Source organism: Gracilinanus agilis, chromosome 3 (genome assembly GCF_016433145.1).
Source record: "Gracilinanus agilis isolate LMUSP501 chromosome 3, AgileGrace, whole genome shotgun sequence".
Classification (NCBI taxonomy): Eukaryota; Metazoa; Chordata; class Mammalia; order Didelphimorphia; family Didelphidae; genus Gracilinanus; species Gracilinanus agilis.
The window spans coordinates 588,014,906-588,042,775 of NC_058132.1; the positions used below are offsets into that span (position 1 = coordinate 588,014,906).

The 27,870-nt window shown below is 34.5% G+C and overlaps 1 protein-coding gene across 1 annotated transcript in view; it reads right to left on the reverse strand.

The window, feature by feature from the left end:
- Nucleotides 1–14,568: 14,568 nt before the first annotated feature.
- Nucleotides 14,569–27,870, reverse strand: part of SUGT1 (SGT1 homolog, MIS12 kinetochore complex assembly cochaperone) — a 76,341-nt gene continuing 63,039 nt past the window's right edge. The window contains exons 11-13 of the mRNA XM_044670608.1: nt 18,511–18,601; nt 15,361–15,539; nt 14,569–14,690 (exon numbers count right to left, since the gene is read on the reverse strand). Of these exons, the coding sequence (XP_044526543.1) occupies nt 14,589–14,690; nt 15,361–15,539; nt 18,511–18,601 (372 nt within the window). The 3' untranslated portion in view covers nt 14,569–14,588. The remainder of the gene's footprint in view (nt 14,691–15,360; nt 15,540–18,510; nt 18,602–27,870) is intronic.

Genomic DNA, 27,870 nt, shown 5'->3' on the forward strand with positions numbered 1-27,870 from the left:
AAATATTTCTACTTGGAATTTCTCCCCCCTAAGAACTGGTACCCACATACATATAATGGTCTCGCTCAATGGTGGCTCCTGCTCCTCTACACTTTCCTATTCTTAGTCCTTCATAAGAATCATTTGGAGGGAAAAGGAAAAGTAATCGGTTTTTTAAAAGGGGAAACATTCTATGCAGTATTCCACTTAATTCCCTGAGAACTTAGGTTCCTAGGTAGTGAAGCAAACCATAGGGTTTCAAGTTCACTACTGCAGTACCTGTAAATCTTATTCCATTTTGCATATATGATGATCCATCTGTGAATAAGATCAGGTTAGGGTTGTCAAGAGGGAGGTGTGTTTGACAGATTTTCTTGAAGTCTTTCTAATAATTGCACTACAGTTTCACAATTGTTCAATGGTTCTCCATGTGTTGGTAAATCGGGTAATAATGTAGCTGGATTTAAGGTGTGGAATCTCTTTAGCATTATATGTTCATTCCCCCAAAGCACCATGTCATATTTAGCCAGGTGTTGATCTGAAAATGCCTGTGTTCTGAACTTTAGCATTAGTGCCTTGACTTCATGTAAATAATAAACTGTCAGTGGGCAGTCTAACACTAAATCTGCAGATCTGGTAACAAGCAATGCAGATGCTGCCACCCCTCTTTTGCATGGAGCTATTCCTGCAGCTATGGGATGTAGCTGACTGGAATAATATGCAATAGGATGTTGGTTTGGTCCTAAGCTATTCCCTTTCACTCGTGGACATAGAACAAGAATGGTTTTGAATAATTAGGGATACCAAGAACAGGAGCTGATAACATTGCTTCCTTTAACTTTGCAATTGCCTATAAATGCTCTGGTTTTAGCTTCAGTGGATCTTTATTGGTGTCTTTTTTTTAAAGCCATCAGTGGTTTCATAAGTTTACCATAATTAGCTATCCATTGTCTGTAAAAACCTGTGGTTCCTAAGATGGCTCTGAGAGGCCATTTGGTCTAAGGGGCACTCAGCTCTTGTATATCTGCTACTCTCTTTTGGGAAATGCTTCTGGACCCCTCAGACACCATAAACCCTAAATACTCTACGCAAGGAAGACACCATTGGAGTTTAGCTTTTGATATTTTGTGTCCCCTCTTGTAGAGCTCACACAGAAGACATTTGCTATCATGCTGGCACACTTTTGCAGATGGTGTTGCTAGAAGTAGATCATCTACAAAGTGAATGAGTTTACTGTCCTTTAACTGGATATTTTTCAAATCTTTAAGATTTGGGAAAACAATGAAGGACTTTCACAGAATCTCTGTGGCAAACGGAACCATGAATATTGATTTCCCTGCCCCATGAATGCAAATATCTTCTGTGAGTCTTTGTGTATTATAAAAATAATAATCAATGAATTTATTATTGATTTTGAACTTATTTGATACTCTGTTGTGCTTACAAAGTATCTTCAGGTTAAATAAGTGAAGTGAAGCTCATAAGGGAACTCCTGGGCCAGGAGCAAGGACACTAAGGAGACTTGTTATACAAAAATAAACTATTTATTGAGAATATAAGGATAAAAAAGGATTTCTAACTCTAAGGGATTCTAACTCTACCCAAATAAAATTCCCTGCAGAACCACTTCTTCTGTTTCCATAGGCTACACTGATCCTTCCTGATCTGACTAACCAAAATTTTCTCTATTCTACAATAAAAACTATTATCCTTATAAGAAGTATATAATTCTTAACTTTGTCTCCAAGTTATCAAAATAACAAAGGCCAGCTGGCTGAGCCTCAGCAAGAACCAAGTTAGAATGCTGAGCCTTAGCAGACTCGGAGTCCAAACCAAAGACCAGGTCTTTCTTTGGTCTTCTCAGAGATAAAAACAATTTATGAAACAGCAACGGACAGTCACTATGTTTCCCAAATTGGAAAAGGAAATCATTTAGCTCCTTCAGGTTTTTTCCCTTCTTTCCTTTACCTGAGACAGTGAGGAAAAAGAGAAAAGATGTCATTTGCTCCAAGCACTGAGAGAGAGAGAGAGAGAGACAGAGACAGAGAGAGTGTGTAACTGCTAACTCCCTCAGACAAAGTGCCACTCCCCGAGTGTAAGTGCCACACAGAGAGTAACTGCCACATCCAGAGACTAACTGCCACAGAAAAACCATTAAACTCTCAACATTTGAAACTGACACTGTCTCGGATCTGTTTAAAGCTCCAATTCTTTCTCAAGCCAGCTTCTCTAATTCTTAAGATGACTTATTTTCTAATATCATCCTTATAGTATAGGTATTAAGAAAAAAGCAGAATATAAATCAACCACAGTAAAATATTTTGCATGACTTGGGATAGAAGAAATGATGGTAGCCTGCTTGGTACAACTGGGCAAGATTTTACTACATGATCATTACCAGCTCATAAATCTTGAATAAATCAATACAGTATTTGTCCTTCAGTATCTAGCTTGGATTTTTTAGGTAAAATTGGGGTGTTATATTCAGAGACGCATGGTATTATTATGCCTTGCTGCAATAATGAGTTTATTATCAGAATGATTCCATCAATGGTACTGTGTAATGCATGGTGGTGGACCTCCTTTAGTCAGTACTTTTAACAGTGGCTGATTTTAATAAACCTACATCTTTAGAATCTATAGCCCATAAGCCTTCTGGAATATTATCTGATATCTGAGAGATGTTATTTCCTTCCCCCTCTGACTCTACTGTATCTAGGAACAATACAGGGGAAAGGTTCAGGGATTCTTCTGGGAGTTTCAAAGAAATATCTCCAGTTGGTGTACATACTATGGTTGTTTTCAATTTACAAAGAAGATTCTTATCCACTAGATTCATTGGGGAATTTGGCATCAAGAGGAAAGAGTGTTCTACGCTTTCTAAGCAAAAACAATCTTGGTTCGAATTTCTTTACTCTTTGTTTTCCCTTCACACCCACAGCTTCCATTGAACTCACTGCTTTGCACTCTTCAGGTGACTTCTGCAACACAGATTTGGCAGTACCTGAGACAATCATAAACTTGGGTTCCTATTTTTAAGGTTACATGGGGTTCTGTGCTATTTTCTGGAGAATGGACAGGTATTACAGGAGCTAACACACTAGGATCAGGAAAAATCAACACTTGTTCCTGTTCCTCATTCTCTAATTCTTCATTGATTTCTCCTCTACTAATCTGCCATATTTTTAAAATCTCTTTGTCATTTTCATTTGTTCTTATTTCATTGCCCATACTTCTGAGTCCATTTTCTCCATATAGTAGATCTTTAACTGCACAGTCCTTGACACACCTTCATAATGAAGTTGCACCTTTTTGCATATTGAGTTTTGGGGGATTCTCACCAGCTACCTGGGAATATTTTGGACAATCGCCTGCTTTGATATAGTCTTGAATGGAATTCAGGTCTGGGGCTTGTGAATCATGGTAGCAGCCAGTATCAAAATAATTTGGGTAGTTGGGTCTCCCATACTGGAATGCATTATTCAACTTATTATTGAATCTGCTGTTAAACCCATAATTCCTATGTCCATTTTGCCTGAATCCATTAAAGCGATAAAACTTCGGTTTCCCCAGAAGTTTTGTCCAAAGAATTGTCCCCTAAATCTGCACTCTCTCATGAGATGACTAGGTCTGTCACAAAGATAACATCTTGGGGTCTGTCTGTATTGCCTGGGATTGTAGTTATTTCTGGGTTGTCTATAAGTTCTTAGTGCAACTACTGTTCTTTCCTGCATTTCACTAGATTTCAGTTTTTGTTTAAGCTCTCTGATTTCTTTGGTCAAGTTATCAATTATAAGGTTTTTCTCTTCTGATTGCCTATATTTCTCATCTTGGAAAACATAATTAACAATTCTCTGAACTCCATCAAGACCCACATCAAACCAATTTGGACAGTTACTCCAAAAATAATTTCAGTTCACAGAGCATGCATTTTTCACAAACTGCCTGCGAATGTGATTTACGTTTTCCTCTGTTAAAATATCCAACCTAATCCATTTTTCAACACAGTCAAGGAAAGTGGAGGGAGTCTCTCCTACTTCCTACTTTAGGCGTTCAAATTTAGACCAGGTTGCTGGGCACTTAGAATTTTGCTTCATAGTTTCAATTATTGCCTCCCTGGCTGTAATTAAGTCTCTGTACCCCACAAATGAGTTAGCTTCCCATCCAAGATCCTTGGTTGGCCAATTGGCAATTTGGTTCCTATTAGTGTCCTCTATAATCTACTGTTTCTCCCTCTTTGTCAATAATTCATCCACAAGAATGTCAAAGTCCAAATAAGAAGAATTGTAAAGCTTAACTAAGCTCTTGAACTGCTTTACAACTCCCATTGGTTCTTCTTCATATTTTAGGGCATTTTTCTTAAACCTGTCTATATCACCTTCTGTAAACCTTCTGTGACATATGAGATTCAGTATACCATGCTCTGGGGACTCTATGGGTACCTCCCTTAAAGGAAATATGTAAGTTTTCTGATGCTTCAGTTTCCATTTCTAATTTAGTTAATCTGATTTAGTTGCATCCTCTAATTTAGTTGCCTCATGTTTTTTGCTTTCTGCCATTGACACGTTAACTTTGAGTAATTCCTCATATTGAGTTTCCATTCTATCTAGCTTAGTCTCTAGATAGTTCACTTTTAACATTAGATCATTCTTGCTTGATGTTTGTTTTTAAATGTTTAAAAATAACTGCCAAAGATTTGATCATCATGTAAAAGCACAAGAGAACCAATACTAGCACAAGGACATAACAGATTGGTTCCAGTAGTGTCAATGAGAGTAAAAGCATTAGAAAGTCATAGGCAAGTGAATTTTGTATATAATCCGGTATAATAGAGAAAAAGAGATTTGGCAGAAAAGCCATATATAACAGGAAAAAGCCCAATAGTGATTTTATGCAGCTAATTCACCAGCTTTTCTGAGAGCACATAGCCTTTGAGTCAAGTTGACTGGGAGATGAGTTTTGGAGCCACCTAAGAGTTTAGCTCACTCTTACTACAGCTCACAGCGAAACTGTCAGCTCTAGCTGCTGCTTCAATGGACCCAATGCTATGATAACAGTTCTAACTGCCCCTTAAAATCAGATTTTTCTGGTTCTTTGTCCTATTTAACTCACCAAAACTGTAAAAATAATATGTCAATGAATTGATTATGGATATAAACTGATTAGATGCTCTGCTTGCTGTGCTTACAAAGTATTTTCAGTTCATATAAGTGAAATAAAGCTCATAAATGAACTTCTCTTCTGGACCAGGCGCAAGGACTCTAAGGAGACTCTTGTTATACAAAAATAAACTATTTATTAGTCTCAGCAAGAACCAAGTTAGAACTCTGAGCCTTAGCAGACTCAGAGTCCAAACCAAAGACCAGGTCATTCTTTGGTCTTCTCAGAGATAAAAACAATCTATGAAACAGCACTAGACAGTCACTAGTGTTTCCCAAGTTGGAAAAGGAAATCACTTAACTCCTTCAGGTTTTTCCCTTTTTTCCTTCTACCTTCAGATGAGGAGAGAAAAGATGTCACCTGCTCTCAGCACTCAAAAAGAGACCAACAGTCACTCCCAGAGAGTAACTGCCACAGAATAACCGTTACACCTCCCACATACAGTCAACATTTGAAACTGACACTGTCTCAGATTTGTTTCAAACTCCAATTCTTTCAAGCCAGTTTCTCCACTTCTTACCTCTAAACTAATGTAACACAGCTTCATTTCTAATATCATCCTTATAGTACAAATATATTGCTATTTTCAGTTATTTGCATAGATTATCCACAGCCAACTTTCAATTTAGCTTAGTTTTTACCAAGTACTTTCACTTGTGTTATTTCCCCCAAATTTTAGGTAAGAAATGTATGCTAATAGTATTATCTTATCCTAATTTAATAATAATTAGCAATCTAAATCTCCTAAGGAAAAAAACCTTTCATGATGGAGTTAAATATAAAGGTTGTTGCTTTTTATTCTTGATTATGTCTTCTTTTTAATTATCTATACTATAGCTCCTCTCCATTTGTACAGCTAATTAAAAGTTAGTGATAATTAGATTCTGTTCAAGTGGACTTAGAGCCTAGAATAATACAAAGGCAGTGAATTTCTGTCATTTGGATACTGATTATGCAATTTGGGAATGATCCAGAACTCTTAATTTGTTTACCTTTTGAGGAATTTCACTGTTCAACAACATTTTTGGAAGAAAAAGAAAAGATATTCTGGGCTAGTCATTTTGCTATTAATCAGCATCTCTTGGAAAAGTTTTGATTGGTAGGAAATTCAAACTTCTGACTAAAATGAATTCATATCAGGAATTTCAAAGAATCCAGTGCTGACAAAGCCAACATAGTCAAATGATTACCTTTTATAATTGTAATAGTCTTTAGCCTACTTGGGAAAGACTGAGCGATGATACTTCTTGGAGACAGATTGTACAAAATATCTATTTAATAAGTATTAAAGGTTTAAGGAAATGTAAGGATAGGTAAACACAGGTTGAGGATAGGATCCCTAAATCTAAGAGGTCTTAGCTGTTTCCCAATTCCCCTCTGATCTGCGAGAATATGTTTCTTGCTCAGGTTTCCCTTACAACTCCTTATCACTGACCTAAATGCCCAGGATCTATGCTAAATAGCATCCTTACATATATTTTAAAATTCACTTTCTCCTTGTATTCCTTCAGCTCACTCCTCCAACTACTAGTACTTTCTTGGCCTGGTCAGGCTTCAAAAGGCCTGCCTCTACCTTCAGTCACACAGAGGTAGAAAAATACAATTTCTTTTCTTCTTTCTCTTGATCTTCACTACAACTTATTTCTGGCACTCCAACCTGCTTCCTCCTTCAACTGTCACTCTCGGTTTTCCAGTTTTCCAAAGTAGATCCAGAGAGCAAAATCCAACCAGCCTCTTCAAGAACAGCTTCCCTCCAAGAGACCCTTGGCAGTTGGAAGTCCAACCACTTCAAGTTCCTCAGCATTCCATCTAGGAACTTTGCTCAAGATTTCCAAGCTGGGCCTTAAAAGTGTTCTGACACTCTCTTCACTCTCTCCTTAGTTTACTAAACCCCAAATTAACTTCAAATCTATTTAATCCTAATATAAACCAATCTCACAAAAAGGCCTAGTCAAGAAAATGAATGGATAAATCTATCACTACTATTGATAAGGGGGGGAAAAAAGCCTCAAAAGTGTAAATGGGAATTCTTTGTTCTCTTTGAGTTTACACTTATATGAAAGGGAATCCTTTATTCCCTTTGTCCATTTTGAGTTAACACTTTGGTTAACAATAACTTAAGTACCCCTACTTAGTATCTCACCAGACAGTGAAGTCAGGATTAACTCTCCTTTGTCTACTTTTGAATTGACAAATGCTTGAACATCCCACTCAGCACTAGGTGGAGGAGCTTTCCACCTTTTCAAATCAATCAGCCAGGAAATGAGAATTCACACCTCTCCAGAAGGTAAGAAGTGGTTCCCACAAACACTGGCCCCTGGCAGTGCTGGGCAATTTGGAAGCTGTGACTGGCCCTTGTGAAAAAGGGAAGGGACAAGAACTCACTTTAAAAAGGCCCTGAATTTCTGGGGGAAGGGAAGTTGACTCCAAGAAGGAAGTTGGCTTCAAGAAGGAATGGGATTTCAAGAAGGAAGTCAGCTTCAAGAAGGTCAGCTCAAGGAAGAAAATTGGCCTCAGGATTCACCTTCAGCTCGTGTCATTGTCTTGACTTGCCTCTTGGAGAGAACTTGGGTGAGTGGATAGCTGGCTTTCCCTTCCTGTCTTTTAGAGAGTTAAATTCCGGTTGAATGTCAATAAGTCCTGGCTGAGTTGAGCACCAGAGCAATATTTAGTTAGATAAGCTAATGTCTTCTTGACTCTTGTAGTTCTCTGCTTTCACTCTTTCCACCTCTTTTGTAAACAAAAGCTATTAAAGTCATTTTAACTTTGAAGCAATAATACTTTGAATCAGTGAGTACCATATTATTTATAAATTTCATATATTTTAGTCAAACCATTAAAATTTAATTCTTTCAAAAGCACAATGATTATGGGTTAGTCATATATTTTATATATGACACAAGCTTTGCCAATGACACAAATAAGCAAAGGTCACTTCCTAATTCCATTAAATCTTATGAACACAAAAGAAAATAATACTCTAAAAATCCTTCTTCCTCATTGGTACCAATTTAAATAGGGTTATATCATCATATAGAATTCAAGGTTATTAGCGTTAGGTTATTTTGCATGCTCAACTTTCTTGAAGTCAGAAAGATAAATGTATTTAATTCTACCTGTAATAGTTGCTAGCCATGTGACCACAGGACTTCACTTATCCTCAGTTTTCTAATTTTAAAATGGGAGTAATAACACCTGTAGTTCCGACTCAGAGTTGTTGAGGCTCAAATGTGAATCTTTTGCAAAATTTAAAGCACTTTATGAAGTAATTAATCTCCTACCAACTGCTAATTCTCATTAAAATTTTATTATTTAACTATTTTAGACCCCTAGGGGATAGTAAAAATTTTCAAAAGTGAAAGCATAAAATAATAATTATTTGAAAAACTGTTTAAATCTTTAACAATCAGAGAAATGAAGATTAAAATAATTTTGAGATTCCTTTTTCAGGCATTAAATTGGGCACAAATATTTTAAAACTACAAAATTTACTGGTGGTAAGGCAAATGGCATGCTATTATATTTTTTGGTAGAACGATAACTTTTTTTTTTTTTTAATTTAAACCCTACCTTCTGTCTTGAAGGCAGAAGAGTAGTAAGGGCTATGCAATGGAGGTTAAGTGACTTGCCCAGGGTCACATAGCTAGGAAGCATCTGAAGCCATATTTAACCCAGGACCTCCCATCTCCAGGCCTGGCTCTCAATCCACTGAGTCACCCAGCTGTCCCCTAGAATGAAACTTTGAAGAGTAATCTTGCAATGTAGGGTAATAGTTACAAAACTGATTATAACCTTTGAGTCACTGAATACACTAGCAAGACTACATCCTGCTATTTCTGTCAAAAGAAATATATTTTTCAAAACCATCCCCAGTTCCATTATTTAATAATAGAGGAAAATAGAAAGCAACTCATATATTAAATGACAAGGGAAATAGCTTTACCAACTGTTCTTAAATAAAAGTTATAGGATACTGCAAAGCCTCTTTAAATATGATGAATATGAAGGACAAAAAAAATACAAAATTAATACAAAGTGATGCAAAATAGTGTAGAATTTCTAAGACCACAGATAGCAATAATAGAAAATAGAAAAAAAGCCAAAATTTTCTAAGTACACAGATCTAAAGAAGAAACAAAAGCAAATAGCTGTTAGCTTTACAATTTATTAGTTTTGGAAAAAAGTAAATATTTTGGATAATATTGTTTTGGGTAAGATTTTACTCTATATTGGTTAATGAATGTGCATATGAAATTGTTATTATGTATTATAAAAATTGCCTACAATAAAAAGAAATGATATAACAAACATACAGTTGGGAAGTGGGGAGGGGAACAGGGAAATCTTTACCTTCTATGACTAACACAGCATATATAAATATTAAATATACCTGCCAACATTTCACTTGACTTATTTTCTACCCTCTTAACAATCTGACAATAAATTATTTATTCTCTCAGGTACCTCCACAACCAGCCACTCCCACCCCACAAACACACAAACACTTGATACAAATTTCACATTACCAATATCAAGCAGTAGATATAAAAGTGCCAAAAGCTAGGGAAGAACTAATTTATAATGAGGAAAAAATACTTCTTAATCTCTGCTATAAGTAGCTCATATTATCAGTTTTAGATTTAGCATAAAATATTGTCAACTTCTTTTCAAGCATAAATTTTGAATTAAACAAAAGTTCATTAAGGATCATGGTTTACTCCCTTTTCCACTTAAAAAAAAAAAAAAAGAAAGAAGAGGAAAAGAAGATTAGATGAAATATGAAATAATTTTGTCCCCCAAAAAACCTCAAACATCTTTTTTAGGCTGGAACTTAAAATCCTCAGACAAATGGAAACCATTTTCAAATTTTTATATAAAGCACTTTTTAAAACTCCTCAGACATCAATAATTTCCATTCTCTTAACATTCTTCTGTTAAGTTATATGATGTAATTTATTTTAAAATGTGATTCATATTCTATCTGAAAACCAATGAAGGACATAAGAAATGAAATTTTCAAATTAAAAAAAAACATAACAAAAGATAATATTGAAAAGTCCTCTACAAAAGTAAAAAAAATTAAGACCATTAATTAACAAGTTAAAATATAACTTCTCTTTTTGATGCTAGAATTAGTTCTATACACTGACCTCAATTTAAAAAAAAATCCAAACAGAAAATATGCTGTTTCATCTGAAACTATCAAAATGCTGGAGGAAAAAGTTCTTAACATTTTGCATATAAGAAATGGTGATGAATTTTGTTAAATAAATCCACCATTATTTATAAGCACTCTGACCAACTTTAAAAATCAGTATTTTTATAGCTTCCCTACTTAAAATAGTGAAAACATTAACTTCTACATTAACCAAAAGAATTTATTTAATGTTCCTATCTATAAAAAGCAAGAAGTTCAATTCATATTCTTACTAAGCTTTCCTACTTAGGTCACTTAGGATTACTTTTGATCTTAAATTTGTATGCAGATGCAAGGTTTGTATTTGTCAAACTTAAAGCACACATGTAATGATATTTTTCAACGATGCTACTCATTTCAAGATAACTCACTTTGTGATGATAATCACAGAATTATTATGATTCATAGCCATCTGACTATTTTGAAAGGAGACCAATGTGTACTATTATAATCATTTCTTCTTAACATTAGTCCTGTGGTGGCTCGTTACTGAAATAGGAAATAAGGCTGAACATTCAATCCAATACAGAGCCAGAATGGAATGATTATGATGAAGTCAAGTTAAGAAATCAATCTTCTGGTAAATTAAAGACTCTAGCTAATTAATTAACCTCTTTGGTTAAGCATAACCAAAAATAGTCAATCTATAAGCATTTATTAAGTGTTTACAATGCACAAATGAGCCAATGTAAACGCATGTAGATGACGTAGTGAATAAAGTGTCAGGTCTGAAGTCTGGAAGACTCATCTCCCTGAGTTGAAATCTGGCATCAGGCATATCCTAGCTGTGTGACTCTGGACAAGTCACTTAACCCTGTTGGCCTCAGGTCCCTAATCCGTCAAATGAGCTGGAGAAGGAAATGGCAAACCACTCCAGAATCTTTGCAAAGAAAACCCCAAAAGGGATCACAAAGAGTTGGATGCAATTGAAAATTGACAACCAGCAACAAAAGGCACTATGCAGATAGATGGAATAAAATTTGTTTATGAAGTAACTTTACGCTAAAATGTAACACTTGAAAATACAGAAAAAGCTATATTAATGTTGGCATCACAGCAATACTTTCTGACTCTCTCTTTTACAGATTAATTTTTGCATAGAAAACAATGGTCTGTTTTTGTGTTGTTGTTTTTTTTTAATTCTCATACATCCATCCCTTTTCTGAGACTTGGGAACAAAATGAAATCCAAATATGTGGCTGCAGTCATGGAAACTGGCATAATTATAAAGAAAAGGTTGTGTACTAAAAGTAGAAATACTCAAGGTCTCCTACCTTTCATTGGCAAGCTGGCATATGTATATGATTACAACTAAACAATTCAAAAGAGCTCAGGCTTTGGTAAATTATATACTCCAGCGGCAAGCTAGGAAATTTAACTGAGGAAACTTTAGCTAACATTTAAGAAAAATTTTATCTGAGCTTCAAAAATAATTTACTTTCTATCTGGCATCCATCCAAAAATTTAACAAAATCCAGGCATCATTTTTGTCTTATAAAATGCATACAAAATAACACAGATTTTCACTTTATACTACACATATGCCTCATTTCTAAAAATGTTTTTAATACTATAATTTTGTCTTTTAAGAGAAATATAATATTCTCCAGTAGCCTAAGAGGATGGTAAGAATTGATTTGCTTTTTAGTTGGTTAATTTTTCTCAATGTAAGAAAAGCAAATGTGTTACAAAAACTATATGGCTACTAATACAAATGCTGTCCCCTCCCCAAACTGTTCAACTCATTTTACAAATTAATAACTCAATTAAGAGATATTCTATGCTGAAGATAACCAGAACGTATACTTGACAGTGGGAATAGAGAAGTTTGGTCAATTCTGTGAAGAATCAGATAATTTCATAAGGACAGACTTATGGACAATGAGTATGAGAGCACTGCCAGGTCAGAATGTTGTATAACTGAGTTCCAAGGAACAAAAAAGGTTATTATAGATGACATTAAGATAGTGACAGTCTCAGAACTAAATGAAAATAGGTAAGGGGTGTACTGAAAAAGAAAAATTGATTTATGTGCATGTAAAGGAAACCATGACATCATATGAACTGAGATCAAATATAAAGGGAAAAAAATGGAGCTAGGCCTGAGGGAAAGGTTCACTTTCAAAGGGCAAGGAGTCATCAAAGGAGTGATATGAGTCAAAATTCTAAAGTACCACAAGAAATAGGGCACCAAAGGCTGTCCATAAAGTGATTATCAATTCACTGCCTAGTACAAATAGAGGATAGGAAAGAAATAAGAAGTCCTTGTCTAAAATGACATTGGTTAAATCCTTTATGAAGGCAGAGAATCTTTCATCATGCAGATAGTAGTGGAACTGTACTGTTTTTAAGTGGTCCCAATCACCTTTTACTATTGCTCTAGTCTAAAATTTCATCTCCCTGCAAGTTAAGAACTGCTTCATTCACTATCTATATATCTCCCGTGACTAGTTCAGGACCTAGAACTGCCTTAGAGTAGGAACTAAATAAACAATGGTGGATTAATTGAATGCTTTCAGTCACATAAAAAACTAATTTTTCACCAGCATCAAACACAAGTTTTCTAATAACAGACATTACTCCTACTAAGGGTATGAAGAATTGTAAGGAGTAGGTAATGGGAGTTAAATGACTCACCCAGGGTCACATATCTAGGAAGTGTCTGAGGCCATATTTGAAACTAGGACCTCCCATCTCTAGGCCTGCTCTCAATTTATTGAACTACCCAGATACCCCCAGCAAACTTATTTTTAAAAAAAGATTTTAGGTTGTTAAAAAAATGAGTACTGATTGCAAGAATGGAATGATGACCTACAAGTCAGAAAGTAAAATCTAGGTAGCATATATTTTGAGGTTTATGCTAAGTGGTTAAAATTTCTTAACACTCAACTCTGTTATTTTGCAGATAAGGAAATCAAGGTTCAGAGTAATCACATGACTTGCCCAAAGTTACAGAGCTATTATGTGGCAGAGAAATAAATGGAAGCTAGATCTTCAAGCAGTGTTCATTCTATCACAATACAGTCACAATGCAGCTAATACTTCAACTTCAAATGAAAACTTGAGTGGCTTCTCACAGTACCTATATTTTGAGCACCCCAAACACAGTCCAATTTCCCCTGATTTTGTCAAGGTGAGGAATCCCATTATCACTGACTTCCAAATCTGGACCAAAATTCCGGAAAACTTGCTGAGGCTTTAAAAAATTTCACTTAGAAAGCAATCTTCCCTCCTCTGAACTTCAATCATATTGAGTGCCACAGTTTCAGTATTCACTGTTCTTTTATCACATGTATAAATTATGACTTCTTGAGCTGTAAGCTCCATGTAGTCACTGGCTAAGCTTGTATTTATTTTCTATCTCCATAGCCCCTAGCACAGGATTGGGAACATAGATGCTCTACAAATTCTTTTAACTGAAAATGCAACTACCCCAATCTCTAAGGGCTATCGATGGGGGATACAGAAGTCGCTGCTGCCATGTTCTCAGGACTCATGGTGGATCAAAAGCAGCAAGAAGAAAAATTAAAGCTAATTTGGTTGTCCTTATCTTAGATCCCAATGAGACATACATAGCTTGTCTTGCAGCCTGATCAAATCAGCAATATTGAATCCTATTGTCGCATCTTTTACATCAAGGCAGCATAATTTGGGGAAGCAAGAACTAAGATCCCAGTTCAATTACTTATATAATTTCATAAATAATCAAATGGCAATTTCTTTTTTAATTTGTCTAATAAATAACAAGTTCTCACTAAAAACTCTTCAAAAATAAAATAGACTGAATGTCTTCATAGAAAAAGTATATTTACATCTTCTTTAAAAGCAAAGTTAAAAAGCAAACACAATATTTGAGTTGGGGGAAAAAAACCTATGTTCATCCAAGGTTGCGAATCTAATAAATTAAATGAATACTGTGCATCAAAAATAAGGCAAGAATCCTCAACATCCAAAGAATGATTTCCCCTCCCTATGGTAGTACAGAACTAATCTATTTAGTAGAAAAAGACGAATGAATTTCAGTACATTTGAAACCCTTGATGACAGAAGTGATAAAAATGTGAATGTTGTATTTTATCAGACCCCTAGAACATTTGCAGGAATTTTTAAAGCAACTTTTAAAGTAGAAAAGAAGGAAGGAGGTATCATTTCTAAAGGAAATATTCTATGTTTAGATTCCAGAATGCAATGTATATAGACACAGTGGACATTAGGTGAATATACGCAATACATTGATAGCAAACTGATTTATTTAGAACTTTTTCCATTCCATGTCATCAGGAGGATTAACATCAACTTTCCTTTTACCTACATCAGACCAGTTGGTACTCAGAACAGTGCCTCCAGACTCCATCTGCAAGAAGGTACAAAGTTACATTATGTTAGAGCCAAGAATCAGAATAGTCATATTTAAGCATATACGTTCTTGAATATAAGCCAAAAAAAGGTCTAAATAAATAAAGGTTTTCTTTATTTATTTTACAATATTCTATATAACTTAAGACATGGCCTAAAAGGGTAATAGATTTTGATAGACATGTAAAGCAAATCAAGATGAGTTGAAATGTCATTGACTGCCATGGCCATCAAAGTAGTAACTGGTTAGCAGGAATAACAGAATTCAAATAAATGTCAATACAAGCTTTCATACAAAGGAAATGTTATCAGTTTAAAATAATAAAATTGGTTCCCAAATAAGACTATGAAGGCATTAAAAACTAAGTAAGCAGCTATTTTCTAAAATGTTTAAACATAATTATTTCTTAAAGGTGTTTCTAAATCTAAATAAACCACATTTAATGGTAGCTAAGTAATTTTCCTATGGAACCCTTCACAGAGAAGCTGGCTTGTGCCTGCATGATATTAAAAGGAATTATTCCAGGTTTTGGAGGCATAAGTCTATGCAAAAAGTCTCAGGTGACAAAATAGAAAAATAAATCTATTCTTTAAAAAGTAGAACATAGTACTATCTCCAGACTTTCTGATATTTACTAGATTATTTTTTTTAATGTATATGATCTTACAAATGACTTGTTCATGGCACGTTTCACTTCATCAGAACCATCTGAATAGATCTGCTGAAATAATTTGTTTAAAGCTGCATCTCCTTCTAATTTTTCATTCTTTTCTTCTTCCTTGATCTCACCAACTAATTTGTCCCAATTCCTTGTATAATGAGAGGATGACGGATACATGTTTGAATCTGTAAAATTAATTTAAAAAAAGAGATTAACAACAGGTTTTGATCACATTATATTTAAATATTATAGAATTAAATTTTTAGAAAATCATGTAAGCAGATGAATTTCACATTTTTAATAATAATATTTTGTTTATTATCTGGCACCTATATAAGTAAATCTTTTTGAACATCTAAAAATTCTTTATCAATTAACAAAAATGGAATCCACAGAATTTCATCCCATAGTAAATAGTACTTAATAAGAGTAAACTTGTAGCATTTTATTTAAAATTCAATTTAAAATAAATACTCCACTAAGGAACTTATCTAATGTCAGCAGGACTTTTATGAACATTAAGTGCTGATACCTTTACTTCAAGGTCTCAAATAACTCTAGGGGTCAGGAATAAATGAACTATAAATAATTATCCATTCTATTTAAAAGTATAAGTTAACAGTCTATCCTCTCCTCTACTAAATAACAAAGTCTGATTTAAAAATAAGATACCAAAAACATTTAGAAATAAGCGTTAATAAATAGTACATGTTGCCTCATTGGATATGGTGCTAAGTAGTTGTTACAAATGCCTACTGAGGCATAAAGGTATTTGAGACTTTAAGCCAATAAAAAAAGTGATTTTTAGATGTTTAAAATGAGTTATAGGTATATTATCAATAGTGTATAAATTAATCCTAAATCCTTGTTTTCCCATTTCCTGCCCCCCCTCCACTTTAAATAGTTGAACCACTTGCTTATTGTTGGATTCTTTGCCCCCTTCTTCTTACATCCACATATGCTTTTATTCACATTAGCGATATTCTTTTCAAACTGTGGCTCACTCCTTCACTAGCATCTAATCCCCATTTCTTGTCCAACTTTTATCAATGCATTTGGCAAATTACAAATATGATAGGAAAAAGACTACGAAATGCTAACCTAATTAATACTAACATCAGTTCATGAGGTAGCTGAGAGCAAGGGTTATAATCTCCATTTTACTGATAAAGAAATTGGCCGAGCTGACAGAGGCAGGTTAAGTGATTTGCACTTATCTTTAGCTTCCAGCCTGTAGTACACAAGAATCTGACAAGCATACTAATTTAGCACGAAAGAAAAGAAAGCAGGAGACAAAGTATCCTAATACATGCGATGTTCGGATGGTGTGATTTTTAAAAATAATTTTTAAATCATCATAATTATGTCTGAAAATGTTTAATGTTAAAAAATGTTCTTAAACATCTATAACAACAGATGAATTAGTAACACTTTATTTGCAAGAAAAAATAGAAACCCTAACTTTACCTGCAATTTCATTCTCTAGAATGAAAACAGTAAAGTTTATTCTAGAGTTCTCATTCAAAATAATGTACTAGAATTTGTGCTATTATGCTGAAACATTTAAAATAATGTAACAATGCAGCAACTAAATCATTGTGCTATAACCATAACTGGCCTTACTGAAACCAATTAAGGAGAGAAAAAAAGTTTAACCAAAAGAAAATCTCTGGAAATCATTGAATTTGTTTATTGACATAGATGACATTTTATTTATATTAAGAACTTTTAAGAAAATCAACCCCAGAAAAATTGAAGGTGTAAAAACGTAAAGGTGTGCCCAGAGAACAGAGAAGCAATACCGAGAGATCACAGAGATGATTCTGGTGAATAGAGTATGAAGTGGAATATTAATAAGGTTTACTTAATATTAAGAATTAAATATTTCAATAAAAATTAACTAGTACTGATTTACTGAGGTTACATATAGAGAGCATTTTTCAGCATAAGAATTCAGCAAAACACTTTTCAAAATGATGTGAAGGTGTACCTGGAAAATATGGACCTTTCAATACACATGGAAATTATCATATAATCTGGAAGTAACAAGTGTGGATTATTCAAGTTAAGTGATAATAGGAGTAGTTATAACTACTGTAGAGCCCCATGAAACCTTAATTTTTAATTTCTAAATTTAGTTTGCAATTTCAAGGATTGATGTTTACAAATTAACTTACAAATTACAGAATTTCAAAAACATGGACCCTGAATTACATGAGCTCTCATTTTAACATAATCTCATCATAATCTCTCCCCTCCTTTGAGCTGACAAAGCATTTCATACTTTCCTTTTTACACCTGCATTTTATACCTTAAAGGGCAGCTAAATGCTTATCAGTAAATAGAATGCCAAGACTGGAGTCTGAAAGACTCATCATTCTAAGTTCAAATAAGACACTTACTAGCTGTGTGACAAAATGAGTTGGAGAAAGAAATGGCAAAACACTTTAGTATCTTTGCCAAGAAAACCCCAAATAGGATCACTAAGAGTGTCCGTGCCTAAAAGAACTAAACATTCTACCTTGAACAATTATAGTTATTTCCCTTACTAGAACTCTGCTTCACATTCTTTGCATTTCTTCATCCCCATAACGCTTAACATAGAACATTGCAAAGTATATAGCTTAAAATCAAGTTGTTAAACTAAAAGCTCCTTAAAATATAATTTACATCCCTGAAACAACTCTTGTATGGTGCAAATTGGCATTGTAGTAAAATGTACTAAATAACTTTAAATTCCAGGAAATTGTACCTAACTACTTCAACAAGATAGAGATAAAGAAGAGATGTGAAAAAACAAAAGATAAGGAGAGCAACTGATTCACACAAACAATCCAAAGGGAAACACCTAACACAAAGAGAAGAAATCACCAAGGTGACAATTTAAGACAACATAGAAATCTGAACTTCCCTCTGGAGATCTCTTGTAATTCACTCAGCATTCATTTAAAAAAATTATTTCTGAATTTTTATAGTTTACAAAGTTAAGACCTTTACAAGATTTACAATTTTGTATTCATTTCAGAACAACCTTATTATCCTCAATGTATTTCATCTTGAGAACATAAATAATGAAAGCGGAAAGAATGCTCATTACTGTTTAATGTCAATGATACAATGTTTGAATTTTAAGTTCATCTAGGACAGAAAACAAACCTGGTGTAAATTGTTTGGGTTTAGGTACATCTCTATGTCCCTCCAGCTTCTCCCATCTTACAGCCTCTGACTTTTTCATTTTTATTTCAATCTAGAGAAAACACAAAAACAAAACAAAAAAAAATCCATGTACAAATCACAACCAAAAATCCACAAAGACTTAAGAGTTTACTTTTATGTCATCAAATTCTTATAAGATAAATTATATGGTTTTTGGTAACTTTTCCTTAAAGAAAATTATTAACAAATACTGATATAGGATCCTATACATCTTTTGTTTCCAAACTTAAAAGTCATCTTTCAAAACTGCAAAATTCAGAACACTGTGCATACTACACAATTACCAATAAAATAGGCCTTGGAATCAATATTCATTTTTTTTCACATACATTTACTCTTATGCTTACTCCCTTTGTAATGTTCATAGCACTAGATTAGAAATTTTTTCCCCACTGCATAAAAGTCACAATCACTTTTTGATGCCTATAGTAATAATTCCATTTGATTCATGCATGCACTCAGCAAATATCTGTTAAATGCCTATCGGGGCAAGGCACAATACTAAGAACTAATGGGATACAAAAAATATGGAAGATATGATCCTTGCCCTCCATGAGCCTTTAACCTAGTAGGGAAGATGGGACAGATACAGAAACAATTAAAAAGGAAGTGTATAATAAATACAAAATAAGTGAAACAGACAAATGAGTATCAAAAAAGAAATGGAGCTAAGTGGTTGGGGGAGGATGCTGTTTCAATGAGAAAGTGATATTTCAACTAGGTCTTAACAATGGCCAGAATAAGTAAAGATGAAAAGAAATAACATTCAAAAAAGAGGAAATGCGACAAACAAAAATGTCAAAGTAGAAAAGGGCTAGATGTGTTTAAGGTAAGAGAAGTGGACCAATTTGAATGGAGAGGCAAGAAGGAAAATTAAAAAAATAAAAAGTAGAAGAAAACAAGCATTAAGCACTTACTCTGTGCTAAGCATTGGGCTAACCCTAAATAATACAGTTGCATAATTTATTACAAAAGTAAAAGCAGTAATACATACCAATCTATACATGAGATATAAGTAGAAGAAGTTAACTGAATATAATACACAGTATAAGAAATGGGTCATATCCTGCCTCCAAAGAATGCTGAAGAATCTGAGTTTATGCTGAACATGTACTTACTGTGATGAAACTGAACTAAACAATCTCCATTAGAAAATAATTCTAGTTTAGAAGAGGTACCATGTGAACATACTATCTAAAAAATCTAAATAAGGTAAGTGCCTGAGGAGTTTTAACACCATAGGTGTCCCTCAGAAGTCTGTCCTAGGGTCTCTTCTCTTCTTATATACTATTTCAGTTGGTTATCACAAAGGCAAACACAGATTAAATTACCAGACTCCTACTAAATCAATTGTATAAAAAAATCAAGCCATTCCCCAATTGATAAATGGGCAAGAGACATGAATAGGCAATTTTCAGATAAAGAAATCAAAACTATCAATAAGTACATGAGAAAGTGTTCTAAACCTCTAATAATTAGAGAAATGCAAATCAAAACAATGCTGAGGTACCACCTCACACCTAGCAGATGGCTAAAATGACATCAAAGGAAAGTAATGAATGTTGGAGGGGATGTGGCAAAATTGGGACATTAATGCATTGCTGGTGGAGTTGTGAACTGATCCAACCATTCTGGATGACGATTTGGAACCAAATTGCGCTAAGAGCATTAAAAGACTCTCCTGCCCTTTGATCCAGCCATACCATTGCTGGGTTTGCTCCCCAAAGAGATCATAGAAAAACAGACTTGCACAAAAATATTTATATACACACTTTTTGTGGTGGCAAAAAACTGGAAAATGAGGGTATGCTCTTCAATTGGGGAATGGTTGAACAAATTGTGGTATATGTTGGTGATGGAATACTATTGTGCTCAAAGGAATAATAAACTGGAGCAATTCCATGTGAATTGGAAAGACCTCCAGGAATTGATGCAGAGTGAAAGGAGCAGAGCCAGAAGAACACTGTACACAGAGACTGATACACTGTGGTAAAATCGAATGTAATAGACTTCTGTATTAGCAGCAATGCAATGACCCAGGACAATTCTGAGGGATTTATGGAAAAGAACACTACCCACATTCAGAGGAAGAACTTCAGGAGTGGAAACACAGAAGAAAAACAACTGCTTGAACACATGGGTTGAGGAGGACATGATTGGGGATGTAGACTCAAAATGACCACACCAATGCAACTATCAATAATATGGAAATAAGTCTTGATGGATGACACATGTTAAAATGTGGAAATGCACATCAGCTGGGGGGGGGGGGTAAACGGGAAAGTAAAAACATGAATCATGTAACCATGGAAAATGTCCCCCAAAATAAATAAATAAATGGATGTCTAAAGGAACCCTCTTAAAATAAATAAATAAATGGGTGGCTGATTTGCTTAATTAATTAATGAATTCCCAGGCTCCTACATACTGATGATTCTCAAATCTACGTACCCTGCCTGAATCTCTCTGCTATCTCCAATCTCATATATTCAACTGCCTTCTAGACATCTCGTACTAGATTTCCAGTAGACATCTTTAACTATGTCTAAAACAAAATTCAATATCTTTCCCCCAAAATCCTCCCTCTCTCCTACCTTCCCTATTACTACATAGGGCAACATCATCCACCCAGATCCCCTATCTCTCACTATCCATAGCCAAGTTATTGCCAGAAACTGTCAATTTCATCTTTGCACTCTCTCGAATATGCCCTCTTCTGACACAGCCACTATTCTGGCCCAGGCCATATCACCTCATATCTGCCTAGCTCAAGTCTCTCCACATTCCAATCCATCCTTCACTCGACCACTAGAGTGGTTTTCCTAAAATGCAGTCAAATCATAACAACCCTTTACTCAATAAACTCTAGTGGCCTCCTATGCTAGGAACAAATACAAAATGTTCTGATTAGCATACAAAACATTTTATAATTTTACCACCTTTCCAGTCTCCTTACACTTTACTCAACACACATTCTTTAATTCAGTGACACTAGCCTCCTGGCACCCAAAAGATACTCCATCTTGAGACTTCAGGCATTCTCACTGACTATTCTCTACATATTGAATGCTCTCCCTCCTCTATTCTGACTATCAACCTTCCCTAGCTTCCTTTAAGATCCAACTAAAATTCCACCTTCAAACGAAGTCTTTCCCAACCTCTCAATTCTAGTGCTCTCTTAATTATTTCCAAATTTCCTGTATATAGTTTTCTTAGTACTTGTTTGAATGTTGCCTCCCCCATTAGATTGCAAGCCTCTTGAGGTAAGGTACTTTCTTTTATCTCTTTTTGTATTTTTAGCACAGTGCCTGGTACATAGTAGGTATTTAATAAGTGTTTGTGTTTAATTTTTAAATAGTTTTTAAGGTGTCCAATGTTTGTTAAGTTTGTTGAGTATTTTATAAGAAGAATGTATAGTAATTAATGAATTAATCCTATACTAAAACTAAAATCCTATACTAAAACCTGATTCCTACTATTTTAACAATTGAAATTAAGTATTTAATTTTAAAAGTATTTATTAACTAACCAGATGATATATCCTAAACTGGTCAGTTGGCTCTCTCCACAATCTGACAGGGCCAGAAAAGAAGACAACTCCTCCTTTGGCCCAGGTTTACATATCATTTTTGAGCTCACCTCCACATCCCAAGACATCTCTGGTTAATAAATGGCTACTAAGAGGGTGGACTTGAGATCTCAACTCCACTTCCATTACTTCATCACAAGGATAGTGTCTTTGTTTAATCTAGAAATTGCCAACACATTCAGCAACTTGGGAGCCCAACATGGTTGTGGGTCTGGGTTCACCATGCCTCAGCCCTGCCCTTAATCTTCTTATCTTTTTAAGATCTTAACAAAAGAAGGAAGGTCTCAACCCAGTTTCATATCCTGGAAGAGAAACTATTTAGGCTGACTTGGTGGGGAGTGGAGCTAAAGGGAAAACTATTTCACAAAAATATCATAAGTCAATATAATTTTCCATACTATGTTATGAAGATGCTCCTATATTCTTTATTTTTAAATAAGTTTGTTAATGCTTATTTTTACATACATCATATTTTTTAATATGTACCATCACTCCCACTCATCATCATTAAATCCTATGCTTCATATAAGAGAAAATCAGTTAAGTGAAAACAGCTAATAGTGAGTGACTAATGACAATACATGCAATATTTTCCCCTCAGTCAGTCATCTCCTGCTGGGATCATGTGTTATTTTTCAGTTACTCGGTTCAGCTTCATCTTAGTGATTTTCCCCCTATATGTTGTAATAGTCACTATGTACCTTGTTGTGGTTTTGCTTATCTCATTGTATTAGTTAAAACAAATTTTCTCATGTTTCTCTGAATTCCTTAAATTTGACATTTCTTACTGAAAAATAATATTCCAATATATTAGTATGTTTGTTCAGCTACTTCTTATCAATGAGTGCTCTTTTGTTTCCACTTCTTTGCTAGCACAAAAAGCACAGCTGTGTATATTTTTCTACTTATTTATTCCTTTCTTTCTACTTTTTATATTTTTGGTTTGCATGCCCACACAGGAGTGGGTTCACCAAAGTATATGAATGGTGCCTTTTTCTTGCATATTTCTGAATTTTTTCCAGAAACAGCTGGAACAATTCACAGCTCTGTCAACAATGTATTAGTTTAAGTGTATTCCTACAACCTCTCCAACACTGTTTCTATTTTTCCCCCTTTCTAATTCTAGGCCCCCTAAAGAAAATGCCAAGAAAGTATAAACTCTAACAGATCCTATAAAACTTGAAAAGCTCCTAATATGGAAAAGGAAACTTACTATGTCGCCTAAGGATAAGCCTAAGCTTGGAAAAATTTACAATCAAAACACTGATCACCAAATGATGAGTTCCTTTTTAACCATAGTAAGTCATTAATCTATCTACTAAATAAATAAAGGACCCTTGACAGTTACTTAAGTAATTGGATAAATAATGCTGATAAAAGGTATTAGTGAATGAATAAATATTGTTAGCTTTACAAGTAATCTACAGAAGGAAATAAAGTTTTATTTATTCTATTGGTCTTCCACTTTAAAAACTGAACACATTAGAATTAGTTTTGAAGTAACTTTTCAATGTTTTTTAAAATCTAAGAAAAAGATTATAATGCTATGAAGAGAGTAACAACTGTTCAATCACTGGTTTTAAATTAACTAGAATAGTAGACTCCCTCCATAATGCAGTTCCACATTAAAAACATTATTAAGAGTATAATTAGAGGGGGCAGCTGGGTAGCTCAGTGGATTGAGAGTCAGGCCTAGAGACAGGAGGTCCTAGGTTCAAATCTGGCCTCAGACACTTCCCAGCTGTGTGACCCCTGGGCAAGTCACTTGACCCCCATTGCCTACCCTTACCACTCTTCTGCCTAGGAGCCAATACACAGAAGTTAAGGGTTTAAAATTAATTTTTTAAAAAAAGAGTATATTAGAGAAAAAAATTATCCTTATGATCTTGGTGAAAATTAGTATGAATTACATTACACTAATGAATTTAAGTTTCAAATGGAGAAAAATGTTTTCAATACTTTATTTATGCCAATTCCAATAAAAGATATTAAAATACTATTTAAATGGAGACTGGTGTACAAAATATATACACACAATTTGGACGATTTAAAAAAAATGAATTCTCAAAACAAAATATACCAATAAAAATTTTACCTCCAATGACAGATGGTCTTATCTGATGCAACATCTTTAGAGAAATATATTTAGCAACATATTTTGGGGAAGGAGAGCCAGAACTCACATATTTTAGCAAAATTGAAGCAAATTTACTTGCCTTTCATAGTAGACTGTAAAATCACAAATTCATGTGAAACTACATTTAACTGAGACATCAGATAAATTCTAACAAAATACTAACTGAAAAACCATTTGAATCTATACTACAAATGATCACATAAATTCTCAAAAGCACAAAGTTGTTAACTGAATACTTAAAAACAAAACCCTCTGATTCTCTGTCTAATATCAGATTGTCACTCAATATTCTTTAAAGTATCTGACTTGCTAAATTTTTTTTCCAGGCAGAAGCATACTATTTTTGAGCTAAAAAAAAAAAGAGTTCTGAGGTCATTTAATCCAACCTCCACATTTTGAAAATAAACAGACCTAGAGATTTGGATGGTGTGCCTACCATTTCCTAATTAATCAGTAGCAAAACTGGTATGTTAAAAAAGAATCTATAAATCAGTTAGACTTTATTAAGCAATAGCTATGAATGTGCCAGGCATTGAGATACAAATCCCTGACCTCAAAGAGCTTATATTGTATAATAGCAAGAAACGATGTAAATGCAATGGAATTTAGGTATGGGGGTACTCAGCTGTATAGTTAGGGGTCAGGAAAGGCATCATGTAGAAGGATATGGTCTCTTATCTGAGTTTTGAAGTGAACTAGAGATTCTGTAAAGAAGAGTATATTCCATGGACAGCTTGTAGAAAGGCACAGAAATGAAAGATAGAATGTCATGTGAGGATCAACAAGTAGCTCAATTTGGCTGGAGAGAAACATATTTGAAGGAAAATAAAGTATAATAAACCTAGAATGGTAAGTTGAAGCCAGACGGTAATGGGTTTAAAATGCTAAACAGAAGAGTCTATATTTAATCCTAGCAGTAATATAAAATCACTAAAGCTTATTGAGCAGAAATGATATAGTGATACCTGTGCCTTAGGAGTACTAGATTGAGGATAGATTAGACATGGGAGTAACTAGAGGAATAGAGAGACCAATTAAAAGGTAATGAAGACTTCTAGCCAAAATGGCTGCCTGAACAGAAGCAGACTTCCCAGTTCCCATACATCTTTTCCATCAAAACCCTAAATTTCACCAGACAGGAAAAGGATAAAGAAATCCAAAAAGAAACTACAGTATATGATTTCTTCTCCAGAATTCTACTAAAAGTCAGCCTGATATCCAGGGGGCTACAGGAAAGGGGTCCTTGAGCAAAATTAGTAGCAGTATGACAAAAGACCTACTAATAGTCTGCAAGGCTGTGTCTGAAGGAAAGAGTGGAAAACACCCTGAGAAAGCATCAGAAAGGATAGAAACCTCCAGGTTAGAGACTTTTGAAGCTCTGAGAACCAGCAACAGATTGCAACTGTAATACACAAAGACATCCCCAAGCTCAGGGTCTCCAAGGTCACTAGTATTCTGTTATGAGACAGCAAAGAGAGCCCTAAAGATCCATCACTTTGAACTTCAAAAATCCAGAGTTGGGAGTCAATGCAGGTACCCAAAGGAATCCAGGGAAAGACCAAACAGGGTCTACCATCTTATCCAAAAGCAGAGTAGGAAAAAAGTTTGGACCTTGGACATAACCCCAATTCAGGAACTAAACCTAGAGAAATAAAGAAAAACAACCAGCATCAAAAATTATTACAAATCTAGAGATACCCAAAAGAGTATATAACCACAAGTACAGACTCTAACGAAAAATTAAGTCCCCATGAAGATACAAGAAATCCTAGAAGAAATGAAGCAAGAGAGGAAAAAAATAAAAAGAAAAACTACGAAAGAAAAAATTGGAAAGGGAATAAATAGCTTAGAAAATTTTAAAAATGCCAAAAAGGTTGTAATACTTTTTTGGAATGCACAAAAGAGAACAGAAAGTTCAGAATGAGCAACATATGCAGGATTGTTCTGAAAGTAATATATTGACTATGTAGTTTTGGGGTTTTTTTTTAAACCCTTAACTTCTGTGTATTGACTTATAGGTGGAAGAGTGGTAAGGGTGGGCAATGGGGGTCAAGTGACTTGCCCAGGGTCACACAGCTGGGAAGTGTCTGAGGCCGGATTTGAACTTAGGACCTCACGCCTCTAGGCCTGGCTCTCAATCCACTGAGCTACCCAGCTGCCCCCGACTATGTAGTTTTTAAAAGATTTTTAAGAAGATGATTAAGGTAAGAGTACATCCATGTTTTAAGAAGTCAGAGTTGGATGATGATAATCCAGTGTTGGAGCCCAAGAAGGAATATTCAAACAGATGAGAAAAACTAAAAGAGAACAGTATAACAAAAACCCAGAGGAGAAAGTATCTAGGACAAACATGTAGTCAACAGTGTCAAATTCTGCAGAGTCCAAGAAGACAATACTACTAAACTTTTTTAAAGGAATTTAACAATTAAATTTCAGCAATTAAAAGACAATTAAATTTCAGGTTAGTGATAGGGAGGTCAATTGCAAAAGGCTCAGAATTAAGTGGAAAAAGAAACATGGAAAGACTAGATTTTGAACAAGAGAATCTGTATTCAAATCCTAGTTCTCCTAAAGTTTCTACCTGTGTGACCTTTGGCAAGGTTTTAACTATGGGGATTTCAGTTTCCTAATCTGTAAAATGAAGAAATTGTATTAACAGTTTCAGAGGTATTAATGACTTCTAAAATCCCTTCCAACTTTAAGTCTATGATATTATGTTCTATGACTGGAACCTGCAACTTTTAGCTCCTAGGTTAGTGCTTTTAATATTGCCAACATTCCTTATGTTAAAATTCTAATTTAATAATAAAATTATAACCTAGGATTCAGATTGCTCTGAGTGTTAAAAACTGACTGGTGGAACAATTTGAGTGGGAAGCTCATACTAAGATACACAGTTTTTATGTACTGTTATAAACTAAGTACACAAAACATTTTGCATTTCAACTGAATCTATTTAAAAAGTAGTTTGAAGCTACTTAGTCTGACATTATGATATTCTATTGAATATTTTTACTATGCTACTTTAGTATAAATCAGTAACACTGAATTATGATTCCCTGTGATAGAGGAAACTTTAGATCTCTACAACCCATAGGTGACAGATGAGAATCTGTAATAAAAGTACCTTCTTATTTCTAAAGCAAGCTTAGAACTAGATGTCTAGAGCAGTGATTCCCAAAGTGGGTGCTGCAGCGATCCAGGGGAGCAGTGATGGCCACAGGTGCATTTATTTTTCCTATTAATTGCTATTAAAATTTTTAAAAATTAATTTCCAGGGGGCTAAATAATATTTTTTCTGGAAAGGGAGCGGTAGGCCAAAAAAGTTTGGGAACCACTGGACTCTAGAGCATCCCATTTTGATTAAAAATTTTCCAGGCCACTCACTTTTTTCTTTAGGAAAATGGCAAGAATACCAGGAGTTTTAGCCAAGGTAGTCTGACCATAAATTTCTAACAGAGAATATGTGAATATTGACAAGTACATAATAAGGCACATATGGGTGAAAAATATCTTCCAAAAGTGCCCTGTGCTAATCTATTTGTTTGAACTAGAGGGAGGGGAAAAGGAAGGG